A 19,919-nucleotide genomic window follows, 5' to 3' on the forward strand; every position below is an offset into this window, starting at 1 on the left:
GGGGATGGAGGACGGTGAGTCGCCCCCCATCCGAAGCCCTGAAGAGAGGCCGGACGGCGGGGATGGAGGAAGGTGCGTCGCCCCCCATCCGAAGCCCTGAAGAGAGGCCGGACGGCGGGGATGGAGGACGGTGAGTCGCCCCCCATCCGAAGCCCTGAAGAGAGGCCGGACGGCGGGGATGGAGGACGGCAGCAGAAAGGAGTTGGAGGAGTAGGTCAGGCAGGAGGACAATCCAAGATCCTGACAGGATTACTTGTCTGGCTTCAGACTGGTTCTCTCAGAGCCCAGGTCCTGGTTCTGTCAGAGGTCCTGGTTCTGTCGGAGCACAGGTCATATTCAGCGTTCTGGATGTTAGTCCAGACGGCTCCAGGAGTCATGTGACTTCTCTGAGACAACACTAAGACCCCTTACTGAAACAGCACCAAGACAATATTCAAAAACAGACAGAAAAAACACAGAAGAAAAAAACATAAATGAATAAATAAAATAACAATTACAATACCAACCGTTATCAAACATACCTACAAAGAGTCATCAACAGCATTTAGTAGGAAGCAGATGGGAAGATGACCGTTTTCTGGCCGTGCACGTGTGAGTGTTCAAGATCAGCTGAGTAATTGTAGGGGAGCACGACCACGATCCGAGGCGTAGGGGAGGAACCCAAGGCCCCCAGGGCCAAGCAAGCCCACGCACAGAGCCCAGGCAAGCAAAGCAGAGAGAGCCTCTGTCCCCCAAGGCCAGAGCAGTGGAAGCCTCCAGGCAGGCGCCACCCAGGCAGGTGCCTCCCAGGCAGGGGCCCCCCAGGCAGGTGCCACTCAGGCAGGGGCCCCCCAGGCAGGTGCCACCCAGGCAGGGGCCCCCCAGGCAGGGGCCCCCCAGGGAGCCGCCACCCAGGCAGGGGCCTCCCAGGCAGGTGCCACCCAGGCAGGGGCCCCCCAGGGAGCCGCCACCCAGGCAGGGGCCCCCCAGGCAAGCGCCACCCGGCACGACAAGGCAGGGGCACCAGGCTGGGCAAGCCGGCCCGGTGGGCGCCAGGTGCTGAAGCGGGGACCGTACGGAGAGCCAGCAGCCAACAGGTCCCAGGACCAACCGTAGCCCCCGGCAGAGCACTACATTGATGTGTTTTTAGAGGGGTGTTGGAAATCAGTTGTTCCCTTTTGTAGATTAGTCCATTTAGGTCAGTGGTCGGTAATTGTACAATAATATCTGTCTCTCAAGACTATTTTGATAATAAACTTCATGGAGATCTTCAAGTTCCAGCAGAATCCTGCTGCTTCACTGCTGCTGGGCGAAGTGAAGGGAGTTTACCCTGAAGCTAGTTACAGTTAACTGCTGCTGGGCGAAGTGAAGGGAGTTTACCCTGAAGCTAGTTACAGTTAACTGCTGCTGGGCGAAGTGAAGGGAGTTTACCCTGAAGCTAGTTACAGTTAACTGCTGCTGGGCGAAGTGAAGGGAGTTTACCCTGAAGCTAGCTACAGTTAACTGCTGCTGGGCGAAGTGAAGGGAGTTTACCCTGAAGCTAGTTACAGTTAACTGCTGCTGGGCGAAGTGAAAGGAGTTTACCCTGAAGCTAGTTACAGTTAACTGCTGCTGGGCGAAGTGAAGGGAGTTTACCCTGAAGCTAGTTACAGTTAACTGCTGCTGGGCGAAGTGAAGGGAGTTTACCCTGAAGCTAGCTACAGCTAGCTGCTGCTGGGCGAAGTGAAAGGAGTTTACCCTGAAGCTAGTTACAGTTAACTGCTGCTGGGCGAAGTGAAGGGAGTTTACCCTGAAGCTAGTTACAGTTAACTGCTGCTGGGCGAAGTGAAGGGAGTTTACCCTGAAGCTAGCTACAGCTAGCTGCTGCTGGGCGAAGTGAAAGGAGTTTACCCTGAAGCTAGTTACAGTTAACTGCTGCTGGGCGAAGTGAAGGGAGTTTACACTGAAGCTAGTTACAGTTAACTGCTGCTGGGCGAAGTGAAGGGAGTTTACCCTGAAGCTAGCTACAGTTAACTGCTGCTGGGCGAAGTGAAGGGAGTTTACACTGAAGCTAGCTACAGTTAACTGCTGCTGGGCGAAGTGAAGGGAGTTTACACTGAAGCTAGCTACAGTTAACTGCTGCTGGGCGAAGTGAAGGGAGTTTACACTGAAGCTAGCTACAGTTAACTGCTGCTGGGCGAAGTGAAGGGAGTTTACACTGAAGCTAGCTACAGTTAACTGCTGCTGGGCGAAGTGAAGGGAGTTTACCCTGAAGCTAGCTACAGTTAACTGCTGCTGGGCGAAGTGAAGGGAGTTTACACTGAAGCTAGCTACAGTTAACTGCTGCTGGGCGAAGTGAAGGGAGTTTACACTGAAGCTAGCTACAGTTAACTGCTGCTGGGCGAAGTGAAGGGAGTTTACACTGAAGCTAGTTACAGTTAACTGCTGCTGGGCGAAGTGAAGGGAGTTTACCCTGAAGCTAGTTACAGTTAACTGCTGCTGGGCGAAGTGAAGGGAGTTTACCCTGAAGCTAGCTACAGTTAACTGCTGCTGGGCGAAGTGAAGGGAGTTTACCCTGAAGCTAGCTACAGTTAACTGCTGCTGGGCGAAGTGAAGGGAGTTTACCCTGAAGCTAGCTACAGTTAACTGCTGCTGGGCGAAGTGAAGGGAGTTTACCCTGAAGCTAGCTACAGTTAACTGCTGCTGGGCGAAGTGAAGGGAGTTTACCCTGAAGCTAGTTACAGTTAACTGCTGCTGGGCGAAGTGAAAGGAGTTTACCCTGAAGCTAGTTACAGTTAACTGCTGCTGGGCGAAGTGAAGGGAGTTTACCCTGAAGCTAGTTACAGTTAACTGCTGCTGGGCGAAGTGAAGGGAGTTTACCCTGAAGCTAGCTACAGTTAACTGCTGCTGGGCGAAGTGAAGGGAGTTTACCCTGAAGCTAGTTACAGTTAACTGCTGCTGGGCGAAGTGAAGGGAGTTTACCCTGAAGCTAGTTACAGTTAACTGCTGCTGGGCGAAGTGAAGGGAGTTTACCCTGAAGCTAGCTACAGTTAACTGCTGCTGGGCGAAGTGAAGGGAGTTTACCCTGAAGCTAGTTACAGTTAACTGCTGCTGGGCGAAGTGAAGGGAGTTTACCCTGAAGCTAGTTACAGTTAACTGCTGCTGGGCGAAGTGAAGGGAGTTTACCCTGAAGCTAGTTACAGTTAACTGCTGCTGGGCGAAGTGAAGGGAGTTTACCCTGAAGCTAGTTACAGTTAACTGCTGCTGGGCGAAGTGAAGGGAGTTTACCCTGAAGCTAGTTACAGTTAACTGCTGCTGGGCGAAGTGAAGGGAGTTTACCCTGAAGCTAGTTACAGTTAACTGCTGCTGGGCGAAGTGAAGGGAGTTTACCCTGAAGCTAGCTACAGTTAACTGCTGCTGGGCGAAGTGAAGGGAGTTTACCCTGAAGCTAGCTACAGTTAACTGCTGCTGGGCGAAGTGAAGGGAGTTTACCCTGAAGCTAGCTACAGTTAACTGCTGCTGGGCGAAGTGAAGGGAGTTTACCCTGAAGCTAGCTACAGTTAACTGCTGCTGGGCGAAGTGAAGGGAGTTTACCCTGAAGCTAGCTACAGTTAACTGCTGCTGGGCGAAGTGAAGGGAGTTTACCCTGAAGCTAGCTACAGTTAACTGCTGCTGGGCGAAGTGAAGGGAGTTTACCCTGAAGCTAGCTACAGTTAACTGCTGCTGGGCAAAGTGAAGGGAGTTTACCCTGAAGCTAGCTACAGTTAACTGCTGCTGGGCGAAGTGAAGGGAGTTTACCCTGAAGCTAGCTACAGTTAACTGCTGCTGGGCAAAGTGAAGGGAGTTTACCCTGAAGCTAATTACAGCTATTTTTTTTATATTTATCCAACAAATAAGGATAAAAAATGAAATATCTCTAAATTTTTATTTGACCTGCTTTGACATGTATTCCTGGAGTTCGTGCCTGCAGTTCATTGTGATTCATATTGACCCATCTAGCGATCATCGATGCTCACTACTGTTCAAGATGCATTGTGGGTAATTTTGAGTGCACTACTTTTTCTCTCTGGACATTCAGACATCCCTAGAAAATGATGTGAGCTCCATGTAGGGAACAGTGTGGACATTGGGGCTTAGCCACCATCTACCACAAGTTGTTGCCATGGCAATGCAACTATTGTGTCACAGGCATGTTTTAATATAATTTAGAAAATGAAAATCATCTAAAATAATTAGAAAACTAACATTCATTCATTCATTCATTTTCCGAACCGCATATTCCAATTCAGGGTCGCGGGGAAGCTGGAGCCTATCCCAGCTGGCTTTGGGCGACAGGCAGGGTACACCCTGGACAGCTCGCCAGTCAATCGCAGGGCCAGAAAACTAACATGTATGTATTTATTTTATCCTTAGATATACGAAGGTGAGAAGATGCATGAACCAGGTCCAAAGCCCACAGCTGACTATGGACAAACTCAGGAGAACTGAGTTCAGTGTTTTCCTTTCCTGTATAATACCAGCTAAACCAGTGAAACCAGTAACTTTTGTCAACGTTTTTATTGCAGTTTCACAGTAAAACAGTTTAACAGAGTTTTTCTTTTCCAGGTGAACAAAATGAAGAAGATAACTAAAATATTGACAATGTGCAGCATTGTCCAGGTTATCTTCCCAACAGCTGGTATAAAGTTCTTCCCCTGCAGAGGCTGGAGGCGTCCTGCAGACTGCAGCTGTGTTACTGCTGCTGTGAATACCTGGAACGCCTCACCAGGATGCTCATCCGGCCATGTGTTGTACACCACATACTCCAGGACTTTCCAGGACGGAGCTACGCCGGGTTCCAGATACTCCAGGACTTTCCAGGACGGAGCTACGCCGGGTTCCAGATACTCCAGGACTTTCCAGGACGGAGCTACGCCGGGTTCCAGATACTCCAGGAGTTTCCAGGACGGAGCCACGCCGGGTTCCAGATACTCCAGGAGTTTCCAGGACGGAGCCACGCCGGGTTCCAGATACTCCAGGAGTTTCCAGGACGGAGCCACGCCGGGTTCCAGATACTCCAGGAGTTTCCAGGACGGAGCTACGCCGGGTTCCAGATACTCCAGGAGTTTCCAGGACGGAGCTACGCCGGGTTCCAGATACTCCAGGAGTTTCCAGGACGGAGCTACGCCGGGTTCCAGATACTCCAGGAGTTTCCAGGACGGAGCTACGCCGGGTTCCAGATACTCCAGAGGTTCCAGGACGGCGCTACGCCGGGTTCCAGATACTCCAGGAGTTTCCAGGACGGAGCTACGCCGGGTTCCAGATACTCCAGAGGTTCCAGGACGGAGCTATGCCGGGTTCCAGATACTCCAGGAGTTTCCAGGACGGAGCTACGCCGGGTTCCAGATACTCCAGGAGGTTCCAGGACGGAGCTACGCCGGGTTCCAGATACTCCAGGAGTTTCCAGGACGGAGCTACGCCGGGTTCCAGATACTCCAGGAGGTTCCAGGATGGAGCTACGCCGGGTTCCAGAGGTTCCAGGACGGAGCTACGCCGGGTTCCAGATACTCCAGAGGTTCCAGGACGGAGCTACGCCGGGTTCCAGATACTCCAGGAGTTTCCAGGACGGCGCTACGCCGGGTTCCAGATACTCCAGAGGTTCCAGGACGGAGCTACGCCGGGTTGCAGATACTCCAGGACTTTCCAGGACGGAGCTACGCCGGGTTCCAGATACTCCAGGACTTTCCAGGACGGAGCTACGCCGGGTTCCAGATACTCCAGGACTTTCCAGGACGGAGCTACGCTGGGTTGCAGATAGTTTACATAGATTATCACCTGGATGGTGATAATCCCCCCCCCCCCCCCCCTATTTACTTTTATTGTTACACGTAGCTAATCACCAGGATGTTTTCAGCATGGTCATCAGAGATGACTCATCATGTCTATGACATCCCTCCTCATAGATCTATAGATTTACATAGATTCTCACCAGGATGGTTTTAGCGTGGTGATGTCAGTAACATCCTCCTACTACTTGTGTTGTTTCATAAAAATGGCAAAACATAGAAGAAGAATGTCACTCAACGCACAGTATTTGTCTAATGCCGCAGTAAAATGCATCATAGTCATTTCCATCTGCAGGTTTGACAGCTAACTGGTCATCTCTACATCAGTGTTACCTGCTGGTAGCGTCCACAGAAAGTCATCGTGGGTTAATTCCTTCAGCTGATACAGTAGTTGCTCGTGCACTGATCTAAACAACACAACGTGTTTTCAGTAATTGGGTTTTACTTCCAGCTTGTTTCTCTGGACGGGAAATGTGATTGTAGGAAGAGAGCCTCCTTTCAGCAGAAGCCTGGAATCAAACCCCCGTCATGCTGGACCCTGTTTATCCTGCCGTCTGCAGTGAAGATCACAGATATCACAAAGCTGCTGCTGCTTCCAAAGACAAACTCCATCCGTTGCTGTCTGCCGTTTCATTCAGATGATGTGAACAGATGCAGTTTCCCTCACAGCCGGAGAGACGTTTCTTATTCCTGGAAGACTGAAGCTGGAAAGCAGCGGGCGGGGGAGTCATTCCTCTGTGACAGGAACTTTCATCCCCTTCCAGTCGATGAGGAGGCCGGTGAGGAGGCCAGGAGTCTCCACACATGCTTCCTGTTGGTCTGGAGTTCCACACGGAATCCTCCCATCAGGACGTCAGTCCCGATCCCAGAAAGGAAGCTGCTCTGGATGGGAACGTCACCGGTCACGCGGTGGGAGTGTCGGCTTCTGGTTAACAGATGTGTTCTGATCCGAGCCGGGTCTATTGAGCAGACCTGCTGGACTGAGTCAGATCCAGAACTTTCTGACCAGCTGGTCGGCATGTGGGACGCTGAGATGCTCCCCGACGTCCTCCTCTCGCCTCCTACCAGCCGACATCTGGCAGATGCTGAAGATGTTCCACAGCTGGAGCTCGCAGTTGAGATGGAAACGATCCAGGTGTCTCCTCTGCACCTCCTCCTGCTGCATCACCGTTCATCAACCCCTGAGGTGTGTCTAACCGTAAGAACAGATGGATGTGGCCTCCATCATGTCCTCAGCATGACGGATGAGTGTCATGGAAAACCAGGAGGGTGGTGATGAAGTTCCCGCTACATTTCCCACAGTCCTTCCAGAAATCATCCCAGTCTGAGGTTTTCTCCTTCCAGCAGATGGAAGATGAAGCAAACAACAAGTTCATGACCAGAAACAGCTGATAAGTGCACTTCAGAGCTGACTTATGATTGGTTCAAGTTGCACTGGCTGAATTTGAGCTGATAGATGGAAACGGCGGGAATTCCGGGAGGGAATGAGAGAGAGACAGATGTTCCACATGTTGCTGGTGACTGAAGTCAGACCAGAAGAACAAATGATGTCCCGTGTGTGAAACTGAAGTCCAGCAGTACTTTTAAACGTGTCCTCTGGTTGCTGAATCCTGGACTGATCCCTGTCTCCTCTGCTGTCGCTGGTGGAACTGCGACCAGAAGGATCCACATGGATGATTCCTGACATGGCTCCTTCAGTCACAGATGTCTCCATCTTGTCTCCATCACAAGCCAAGCTTTAACACGCTGGTAACACGTGATCAAATCAATCAAATCAAAGCAAAGATACTTTATTCATCCCCGAGGGGAAATTCAGAGTTCAAGCCATCTCGTCCAAAGTTAGACATACAGTCATGTAACATTAATGACAAAAGAGCAATACTGAACCAAGCTTAAGCTCAGGCCATGCAGCTAGTTTATCAGCGCTGCCTTACAAGATAAGAACAGAGATACATTAGGATCATAGGTGGTCGAGGAAAAAAAAGGTCATGTAACTCCGGACATACAGAGAAAAAAAACCTCATACACTGAAGCACAAACTAAAACAAGACACACAAAGTCCAGGGAGGCGGTGAGTCATGTGGGAGGGGACCGGGGGTGGATGAGGAGGAGGGACAGAGCATCTATGAACATGTGTTCTCCCGTTCTCAGGGGGGGTTGCACCGACCCAAGGCCGCTGGGAAGCCGAATCCAGATATGATTGTTGTTTGGGTTCCAGGCAAGGAAAACAATTTGCCCTCGGCCTTGAGTCCATAGCTGATCTCAGGCAGGCAGCTCCGAACAGCCGAATGGGGGGTGATTCTAGCAGACATCCTCTCCATGTTGTTGTTGATTTTGCAGACCAGCTCCGGGACCTCGGCCAAATGACCAGTATGGACCAGACTGGTATCCTGTTTACGGTCGAGTCCAGTAAACACAAGAGTCTGTGCACTGCTAGCCCGGCACATACCGTTACAGAATTCTGTCAGCCTGACAGTTGTTGCCAGAATCTCATGGGTCTTCAGGTAGATCAGAACTCCACCAGCGCCAATCAGCAGAATCCCGATCACCAATAATCCAAAGATGTAAACATCCTCCCCGTCCTCAGAGGACAGAACCGCCAGACACATCGGTCTCCATCTTGCCCATGAGTCCTGAACGTATCCAGCCGGAAGCGTCCCCTCAGGACATGCGGGCTCCCCTCTGCCCGATCTTTGGGTTGAGAAAATTTGATCAATTGCGTTGAGAGACCAGCTGATCAAATCCATGATGTAAATTTCAGTGGAAGTAAAGAGATGTCTGTCGTCCGTCTGTCTCCTTTGACAAAGTGATGCCAGATGAACGTTGGCAGCTGCTGAGACCTGAGCTCCAAGTATGCATGACCTCCAGGGCTGGAAGCTCTAAATGTCTTCTTACTGCAGCTAATGACCACCTGCATGTCTGGTTCCACAGCTGGACAATGTGAGATCTGGAAAACCTCCATCTGGATACGTCCAGCAACTGGACTGGATCCCATCAAATTATCTCCAAAAATGTTATGTTGTTATTGGATTGTTATGGAAAAAAGGACCCCCCCCCCCCCCCCCCCCCCCCCCCCCCACTATGATTCAGTAATATTTATGAATCTGGTTTCTGGATGTGGAACAGCGGCAGCGTGTACGTCTTTGTGTGTGTATGTGTGTTGTCATGGAGACTGACCGATTTGATAAGCAGGAGAGAAAGAAACAACTGAAAAAACTCCATCTATATTTCTTGCTTGTGTTGTTCTCAATCACATGTAAGTCACTTTGGATAAAAGCGTCTGCTAAATGACTGTAGAATAGAATCTGATTTCACTTTAATCTGCCTGTAACATTTAAGCCTTAATGTCCACGCTGCACAACCACCAGTACACGACTGTTTCATTACATCACTATACAAGCACACCACTATACCGGTACATCACTGTACCAGTACGGCACTATACCAGTACATCACTGTACCAGTACGGCACTATACCAGTACATCACTGTACCAGTACATCACTGTACCAGTACGGCACTATACCAGTACATCACTGTACCAGTACGGCACTATACCAGTACATCACTGTACCAGTACGGCACTATACCAGTACATCACTGTACCAGTACGGCACTATACCAGTACATCACTGTACCAGTACACCAATATACCAGTACATCACTGTACCAGTACACCAATATACCAGTACATCACTGTACCAGTACACCAATATACCAGTACACTACTGTACCAGTACATCACTATACCACTATACTAGTACATCCCTGTACCAGTACGGCACTATACCAGTACATCACTGTACCAGTACACCAATATACCAGTACATCACTGTACTAGTGCACCACTGCACCAGTACATCACTGTACCAGTACACCAATATACCAGTACACCACTGTACTAGTACACCAATGAAGCAGTACAATAATATACCAGTACACCACTATAAAAGTACACTGCTGTACCAGTACATCACTGTACCACTATACCAGTACACCACTGTTTCATTACATTACCATACAAGCACACCACTGTACCAGTACACCAATATACCATAACACCACTGTACCAATACACCACTGCACGAGTATACCAGTACACCTATATAACAGTACACCAATATACCAGTATACCAATATGTCAGCATACCAATGTACTAATACACAACTATACCAGGAGAAAACTACGTGTCACAAATATACTAGTATACCAACATACCAGTACACCACTATACCAATACACAGCTATACCAGTATACCACTATACCAGTACACCACTACACTGGAACACCAATATACCAGTACTCCACTTTAACAGCATATCACTATACCAGTACACCAATATACAAGTACACCACTATACCAAAATATCAGTACACCAACATAGCAGCATACCAATATACCCGTACACCACGATACCAGTACACCACTATATCCATACACCACTATACCAGTACACCAATATATCCATACACCACTATACCAGTACACCAATATATCAGTACAGTAGTTTACCCGTACAGCAATATACCAGTACAGCAGTTTATCACTACAGTAGTATACCAATACGGTAGTATTCCAGTACGGATGTATACCAGTACAGTGGTACACCAGTACAGCTGTTAACCATTACATCAGTATACCAGTACTGTAGTATAACAGAACAGCAGTATACCAGTACAGTAGTATACCAGTAAAGTGGTTTACCAGTACAGTAGTATGCCAGTAAAGCGATATACCACTACTGCAGTATGCAAGTACACTTGTGTACCATTACAATCGTGTACCAGTAGAGTAGTATGTCAGTACAGTAGTGTACTAGTCCAGTTGTTTACCAGTACAGTAGTATGCCAGTACAGAAATTTACCACTACTACAGTATCCCAGGTCAGTAGTATACCAGTACATCAGTATATCAGTACAGTAGTGTACCAGTACAGTAGTGTACCGGTACAGTAGTGTACTGGTACAGTAGTGTATCAGTACATCAGCATACCACTCCAGTGGTATGCCAGTATAGTATATAACAGTACAGTAATATACCACTACAGTAGTATACTACTTCAGTGGTATACCAGTACAGTAGTTTACCAGTACAGTAATGTACCAGTACAGTGGTATACCAGTAGAGTAGTGTACCAGTACAGTGGTATACCAGTACAGTAGTTTACCAGTACAGTAATGTACCAGTATAGTGGTATACCAGTACAGTTGTTTACCAGTACAGTAATGTACCAGTACAGTGGTATACCAGTACAGTAGTTTACCAGTACAGTAATGTACCAGTATAGTGGTATACCAGTAGAGTAGTGTACCAGTACAGTGGTATACCAGTACAGTAGTTTACCAGTACAGTAATGTACCAGTACAGTGGTATACCAGTAGAGTAGTGTACCAGTACAGTGGTATACCAGTACAGTAATGTACCAGTACAGTGGTATACCAGTACAGTAGTTTACCAGTACAGTAATGTACCAGTATAGTGGTATACCAGTAGAGTAGTGTACCAGTACAGTGGTATACCAGTACAGTAGTTTACCAGTACAGTAATGTACCAGTATAGTGGTATACCAGTACAGTTGTTTACCAGTACAGTAATGTACCAGTACAGTGGTATACCAGTACAGTAGTTTACCAGTACAGTAATGTACCAGTATAGTGGTATACCAGTAGAGTAGTGTACCAGTACAGTGGTATACCAGTACAGTAGTTTACCAGTACAGTAATGTACCAGTATAGTGGTATACCAGTACAGTTGTTTACCAGTACAGTAATGTACCAGTACAGTGGTATACCAGTACAGTAGTTTACCAGTACAGTAATGTACCAGTATAGTGGTATACCAGTACAGTAGTGTACCAGTATAGTGTTATACCAGTACAGTAGTTTACCAGTACAGTAATGTACCAGTACAGTGGTATACCAGTACAGTAGTGTACCAGTACAGTAATGTACCAGTATAGTGTTATACCAGTACAGTAATGTACCAGTATAGTGTTATACCAGTACAGTAGTGTACCAGTACAGTAATGTACCAGTATAGTGTTATACCAGTACAGTAGTGTACCAGTACAGTAATGTACCAGTATAGTGTTATACCAGTACAGTAGTGTACCAGTACAGTAATGTACCAGTATAGTGTTATACCAGTACAGTAGTGTACCAGTACAGTAATGTACCAGTATAGTGTTATACCAGTACAGTAGTATACCAGTATAACAGATCAGGTGTGAAATTATTAAGGTATTAATTAGCTTAACCCTAATTAATCTTCAGTGCGCGTTTGCACTTCTTTTGTTGCTCTTAACTTTGTGGAAAGCCTTCAGCCCATCCGTATATTACTGAACTAGAAAACCAGTATATCAGCATCTGAGTATACCACTACATCAGCATACAAGTACACCATTGTACCAGGGCACTTGTACACCAGTATACTATTATTATGTCTCTTCTTGTTCTGCAGCTCTGTCCCTCATCAGTGAGTTACGTGCAGGAAAAATTGAGCAGAAGAGCATTTCGCTGGTTTGGAGGGAGCTGACGTACCCGAATAGCAGCCGGACCGAGTACGAGATCAAGTACTATGAGAAGGTACAAGTACTGTAGATAAACAAGAAATAAACTTGTTTACAGCAGAGATAAACATGTTTACAGCGGAAATAAACATGTTTACAGCAGAATAAACATGCAGTCCATCTGTCTCACTATTTCCATATGTACCATGGTGTCCATGTGTCTCACTTTGTTAATGTGTCTCACTATGTCCTTGCGTCTCACTTTCTCCATATATCTCACTCTGCCCATGTGTCTTACTATGTCCATATGTCTCACTATTTCTATATTTCCCATGTTGTTCATGTGTCTCACTATGTCCACTTGTCTCACTGTGTCCACTTGTCTCACTATGTCCACATGTCTCACTATGTCTACATGTCTCCCTATGTCCATATGTCTCACTATGTCCACATGTCTCACTATGTCCATATGTCTCCCTATGTCCATATGTCTCACTCTGTCCATATGTCTCACTCTGTCCATATGTCTCCCTATGTCCATATGTCTCCCTATGTCCATATGTCTCACTCTGTCCATATGTCTCACTCTGTCCATATGTCTCCCTATGTCCATATGTCTCACTATGTCCATGTGTCTCACTATGTCCATGTGTCTCTCCATGTCCACGTGTCTCACTATGTCTATGTGTCTCACTCTGTCCATATGTCTCACTATGTCCACATGTCTCACTCTGTCCATATGTCTCCCTATGTCCATATGTCTCACTCTGTCCATATGTCTCACTATGTCCACGTGTCTCACTATGTCTATGTGTCTCACTATGTCCATGTGTCTCTCTATGTCCACGTGTCTCACTATGTCTATGTGTCTCACTCTGTCCATATGTCTCACTATGTCCACATGTCTCACTATGTCCATATGTCTCACTATGTCCACATGTCTCACTATGTCCACATGTCTCACTATGTCCATATGTCTCCCTATGTCCATATGTCTCACTCTGTCCATATTTCTCCCTATGTCCATATGTCTCACTCTGTCCATATGTCTCCCTATGTCCATATGTCTCACTCTGTCCATATGTCTCACTAAGTCTCCGTGTCTCCATGTCTTCCAGGATCAGAAGGACCAGAGTTATTCCACTGTGAAGACTTCAGCCACTCGGATCAGCATCAACAATCTGAAATCTGGAACCACCTACATCTTTCAGATCCGTCCCTTCTTAATACCGTCCTCGTCCTCGTCTTCCTCTGCCCTTTCTTCCTCTTTATCTTCTTCCTCCTCTACCTCCTTGTCCTTGTCTTCTTCATCTTCATCCTCTCCACCACCCATAGACTACGGAGCGTACAGTCCTCCTCTGGAGCTGCAGACACTTGGAGAGTGTGAGTATCTCTTCTGCACCTTCTCCTCTTCCTCCTACTCCTCCTCTTCCTCCTTCTCCCCTTCCTCCACATCCTCCTTTTCCTCATCTTCCTCCTCGTCATATTCCTTTTTATCTTCCTCCTGATCCTCCTCCTCTTCTTGGTCTTCATCTTCTTCCTGTTCCAGCATCAACATTGTGACCATCATCATCATCACCACCATGGGTTAGGATCATCATCATCAAATCATCACCATCAGATCATCATCATCAGATCATCACCATCAGATCATCATCATCATCATCATCATCAAATCATCACCATCAGATCATCACCATCAGATCATCATCATCAGATCATCATCATCAAATCATCACCATCAGATCATCATCATCAGATCATCATCATCATCATCATCATCAAATCATCACCATCAGATCATCATCATCAGATCATCACCATCAGATCATCATCATCATCATCATCATCAAATCATCACCATCAGATCATCACCATCAGATCATCATCATCAGATCATCATCATCAAATCATCACCATCAGATCATCATCATCAGATCATCATCATCATCATCATCATCAAATCATCACCATCAGATCATCATCATCAGATCATCATCATCAAATCATCACCATCAGATCATCATCATCAGATCATCATCATCATCATCATCATCAAATCATCACCATCAGATCATCATCATCAGATCATCATCATCAAATCATCACCATCAGATCATCACCATCAGATCATCATCATCAGATCATCATCATCAAATCATCACCATCAGATCATCATCATCAGATCATCATCATCATCATCATCATCAAATCATCACCATCAGATCATCATCATCAGATCATCATCATCAAATCATCACCATCAGATCATCATCATCAGATCATCATCATCATCATCATCATCAAATCATCACCATCAGATCATCATCATCAGATCATCATCATCAAATCATCACCATCAGATCATCATCATCAGATCATCATCATCATCATCAGATCATCATCACCATCATCAGATCATCATCATCAAATCATCACCATCAGATCATCATCATCAGATCATCACCATCATCAGATCATCATCATCATCATCATCATCATCAGATCATCATCATCAGATCATCATCATCATCATCAGATCATCATCATCATCATCATCATCAGATCATCATCATCATCATCATCAGATCATCATCATCATCATCAGATCATCATCATCAGATCATCATCATCATCATCATCATCATCAGATCATCATCATCATCATCATCATCATCAGATCATCATCACCATCATCAGATCATCATCATCAGATCATCATCACCATCATCAGATCATCATCATCAGATCATCATCATCAGATCATCATCATCATCATCATCAGATCATCATCATCAGATCATCATCATCATCAGATCATCATCATCATCATCATCATCATCAGATCATCATCACCATCATCAGATCATCATCATCATCATCATCATCAGATCATCATCATCATCATCATCATCAGATCATCATCACCATCATCAGATCATCATCATCAGATCATCATCATCAGATCATCATCATCATCATCATCAGATCATCATCATCATCATCAGATCATCATCACCATCATCATCAGATCATCATCATCATCATCATCATCAGATCATCATCATCATCATCATCATCACCATCATCATCATCAGATCATCATCATCATCATCAGATCATCATCACCATCATCATCATCAGATCATCATCACCATCATCATCATCAGATCATCATCATCATCAGATCATCATCATCAGATCATCATCATCAGATCATCATCATCAGATCATCATGGAGGTTCAGCATCTGGATTTCAGCTTTCTGCACCATGAACCTTCCTCTCCCGGAGGCTGACCCTGAGCCTGTGTGTTGCAGTGGCGTTGGCGTCCAGCGAGCAGAGTCCGATGGTCATCATCGTCATCGTGTCCGTGGCCGTCCTCATTGTGCTGCTGTCCATGGCGGTGGGACTGCTGGTCTGGAGGAGGTGCGTTCCACAGATCATTACATCACCGTCCACTTCCTGCAGATGATCCTCCAATCACATGCGGTCTGCAGAGCGTGATGAGACCAGAACCACAACCAGGACCAGAGCCAGGTTCAAAACTAGAACTAGATCCAGAACCAGATCCAAAACCACAACCAGATCCAAAACTAGATCCAAAACCAGAACCAGATCCAAGACCAGATCCAAAACCAGAACCAGATCCAAAACTAGATCCAAAACCAGAACCAGATCCAAGACCAGATCCAAAACCAGAACCAGATCCAAAACTAGATCCAAAACCAGAACCAGATCCAAGACCAGATCCAAAACCAGAACCAGATCCAAAACTAGATCCAAAACCAGAACCAGATCCAAGACCAGATCCAAAACCAGAACCAGATCCAAGACCAGATCCAAAACCAGAACCAGATCCAAAACAAGATCCAAAACCAGAACCAGATCCAAAACTAGATCCAAAACCAATACCAGATCCAAAACCAGAACCAGATCCAAGACCGGATCCAAAACCAGAACCAGATCCTAAACCAGAACCAGATCCAAGACCAGATCCAATATCAGTATCAGATCCAAGACCAATACTAGATCCAAGACTAGATCCAATATCAGGACCACATCCGAGAGCAGTACCAGATCCTAAAAACAGAACCAGCTTCAAAACCAAAACCAGATAAAAAAATAAAAACAGCTCCAGATCCAAAACCAGCTCCAGATCCACAAACCAGAACCAGGTCCAAAACCAGAACAAGGATACCATGATCTACACTCACCATGGGTTCCTCAAACTGGTCTAAAACAGAACCACAAAGAAAACCTGTTATAATCAGGTTCAGTAAAACACATTAGAACTAGATCATAGTTTTTTTTTTAAAAAAAGACCCAACCGATCAATCCATCAACTATTCCATCCATCCATCATCCACCCACCCATCCATCCATCCGCCATTCCATCCATCCATCCATCCATCCATCCACCATTCCATCCATACATCCGCCATTCCATCCATCCATCCATCCATCCATCCACCATTCCATCCATACATCCACCATTCCATCCATCCATCCCTCCATCCATCCACCATTCCATCCATACATCCACCATTCCATCCCTCCATCCCTCCATCCATCCACCATTCCATCCATACATCCACCATTCCATCCCTCCATCCATCCATCCATCCACCATTCCATCCATACATCCACCATTCCATCCATCCATCCATCCATACATCCACCATTCCATCCATACATCCACCATTCCATCCATCCATCCCTCCATCCACCATTCCATTCACCATTCCATCAATCCATCCACCATTCCATCCATCCATCCACCATTCCATCCATCCATCCATCCATCCATCCACCATTCCATCCATACATCCACCATTCCATCCATCCATCCATCCATCCATCCACCATTCCATCCATCCATCCACCATTCCATCCATCCATCCATCCATCCATCCATCCATCCACCATTCCATCCATCCATCCATCCATCCACCATTCCATCCATACATCCACCATTCCATCCCTCCATCCATCCATCCACCATTCCATCCATCCATCCATCCATCCACCATTCCATCCATACATCCACCATTCCATCCCTCCATCCCTCCATCCATCCATCCATCCACCATTCCATCCATCCATCCATCCATCCATCCATCCACCATTCCATCCCTCCATCCATCCATCCACCATTCCATCCATACATCCACCATTCCATCCATCCATCCCTCCATCCACCATTCCATTCACCATTCCATCAATCCATCCACCATTCCATCCATCCATCCATCCATCCATCATCCACCCACCCTTCCTCTCTTCTCTTAACAGGAAGAAAACCTCCGGCAGAACCCGGCTCAGGGAGGGCAGCCATCTGCCTCGACTGGTTGGGGTGGAGAGGACAGGAAAGACAGATCAACATGTACAACTGCACTTATTCAGGAAGACCTGCGGAAAAAAGGAGAAATAAGTTAGAGACGGCAATATTCAATTCAATTCAATTCAATTCAATTCAATTCAATTCAATTCAATTCAATTCAATTCAACTTTATTTATATAGTGTCAAATCACGGCAATGCCATCTCAAGACGCTTTACAGACAGAGGGGAAAACATAATGAAGGTCAATTCATAACAGCCTATATAAGGAAACCAACAGATTGAGTTGAGTCCAACTCAATCTCCCATCCTGAGCAAGCACACTGGCGACAGTGGGAAGGAAAAAACTCCCTTTTAACAGGAAGGAAACCTCCGGCAGAACCCGGCTCAGGACAGGCAGCCATCTGCCTCTGCTGTGTGGGGGGAAGAGGGCAGAAAGACAACAGACAACAGGAACTGCTACTCCCGGCCAGGGAGACCTGCTGAGACAGGAGACATACATGTTAATGATGCAGCACTGTTATGGAGGGGGGGGGGGGGGGGGGATAAAAGAGACAGATAAAGAGAAAGAAGCTCAGTGTATCAGGAAATGTCCCTCAGCAGTCTAAACCTATAGCAGCATAACTAAGGGATGCTAACCATCCCTAGCTATAGGACTTATCAAAAAGATAAGTCTTCAGCCTAGTCTTAAAGGTGGGGAGGGTGTCTGCTTCCCTAACACTAACTGGGACCTTATTCCATAAGAGAGGGGCCTGATAACCAAAGCCTCTGCCTCCTGCTCGGCTCTTTGAGACTCTAGGAACCACAAGTAAGCCTGCAGTCTGCGAACGAAGTACTCTGCTTGGTATATAAGGAACCATGAGGTCTTTGATATATAGTGGTGCCTGGTTGTGGAGGGCTTTATATGTAAGGAGAAGGATTTTAAATTCTATTCTAGATTCAACAGGCAGCCAATGAAGAGAGGCTAAAACTGGAGAAATATGATCTCTCCTGCTGGTTCTGGTCAGGACTCTGGCTGCAGAATTCTGGATCAGCTGAAGGCTTTTCAGGGCATATTTAGGACAGCCCAGTAATAGAGAGTTACAGTAATCTAGTCTCGAAGTAACAAAAGCGTGAACCAGTTTTTCTGCATCACTCTGAGACAGAATATCCCTAATTTTGGCTATATTACGTAAATGAAAGAAAGCTGTTTTAGTAACCTGCTTAATATGTGGGCCAAAGGACAGGTCAGGGTCAAATATTACTCCAAGGTTTCTCACTGTAGCACTGGAAGCTAAAGTAATGCCATCCAGGTTCATTACAAAACTGGAAAATTTAGCTCTGAGTTTTTCAGATCCAACGAGAATTACTTCAGTCTTATCTGAGTTTAAGAGGAGAAAATTTCTAGACATCCAAGTCTTTATGTCTATGAGACAATTTTGTAGCCTATTGGGCTGATTTGTTTCATCTGGTTTAAAGGATAAGTATATCTGAGTATCATCTGCATAACAATGAAAGTTTATTCCATGCTGTCTAATAATTTTGCCTAAAGGGAGCATATATAGCGTGAAGAGTACTGGTCCAAGTACAGAACCTTGAGGAACTCCATGACTTACTGTAGTTTGTGAGGAGGACTTGTCATTTACATGAACAAACTGACGTCTATCAGATAAATATGATTTAAACCAGCTTAACGCTGTACCTGTAATTCCAATCACCTGTTCTAGTCTCTGTAACAGAATGTTATGATCGACTGTATCAAATGCAGCACTAAGATCAAGCAAGATAAGTACGGACACAAGTCCTTTGTCTGAGGCCATAAGAAGGTCATTAGTAACTTTCACCAATGCCGTCTCAGTGCTATGATGAGCTCTAAATCCTGACTGAAACTCCTCGCATAAATTATTTCTGCTCAGGTGGGCATGTAGCTGAGCTGAAACTATTTTCTCCAGAATTTTGGACATAAACGGGAGATTAGATATAGGTCTATAATTTGCTATCACCTCTGGAGCCAGAGATTGCTTTTTAAGTAAAGGCTTGATTACAGCAGTTTTAAATGATTGTGGTACATATCCTGTCACTAAAGACATATTGATAAGATTTAGTAGTGATGTATTAATTAAAGGGAAAATGTCCTTAAAGAGGCTCGTTGGGAGAGGGTCTAAGATACAGGTGGATGGTTTAGATGAAGCTATTATTTTAGTTAATTCAGAGGGTTGGACAGGACAGAAACTATTTAGACACAAGTCAGATCCTGGTTCTAAGGATGCTTCGGAGACCACAACAGGCTCAACATTATAGGTAGA

The 19,919-nt window shown here is 46.0% G+C and overlaps 1 protein-coding gene across 1 annotated transcript in view; it reads left to right on the forward strand.

Annotated features, from left to right (window-relative positions):
- epha10 (EPH receptor A10) overlaps positions 1 to 19,919 on the forward strand; it is a gene marked incomplete at both ends in the record, with an annotated part of 134,164 nt that overhangs the window by 89,232 nt on the left and 25,013 nt on the right. The window contains 3 exons of the mRNA XM_079259222.1: positions 12,245 to 12,369; positions 13,412 to 13,676; positions 15,613 to 15,721. Coding sequence (XP_079115348.1) covers positions 12,245 to 12,369; positions 13,412 to 13,676; positions 15,613 to 15,721 — 499 coding nt within the window. The remainder of the gene's footprint in view (positions 1 to 12,244; positions 12,370 to 13,411; positions 13,677 to 15,612; positions 15,722 to 19,919) is intronic.

The sequence above is a fragment of the Telmatherina bonti genome (genome assembly GCF_933228915.1).
Source record: "Telmatherina bonti genome assembly, chromosome: 19".
Lineage (NCBI taxonomy): Eukaryota > Metazoa > Chordata > Actinopteri > Atheriniformes > Telmatherinidae > Telmatherina > Telmatherina bonti.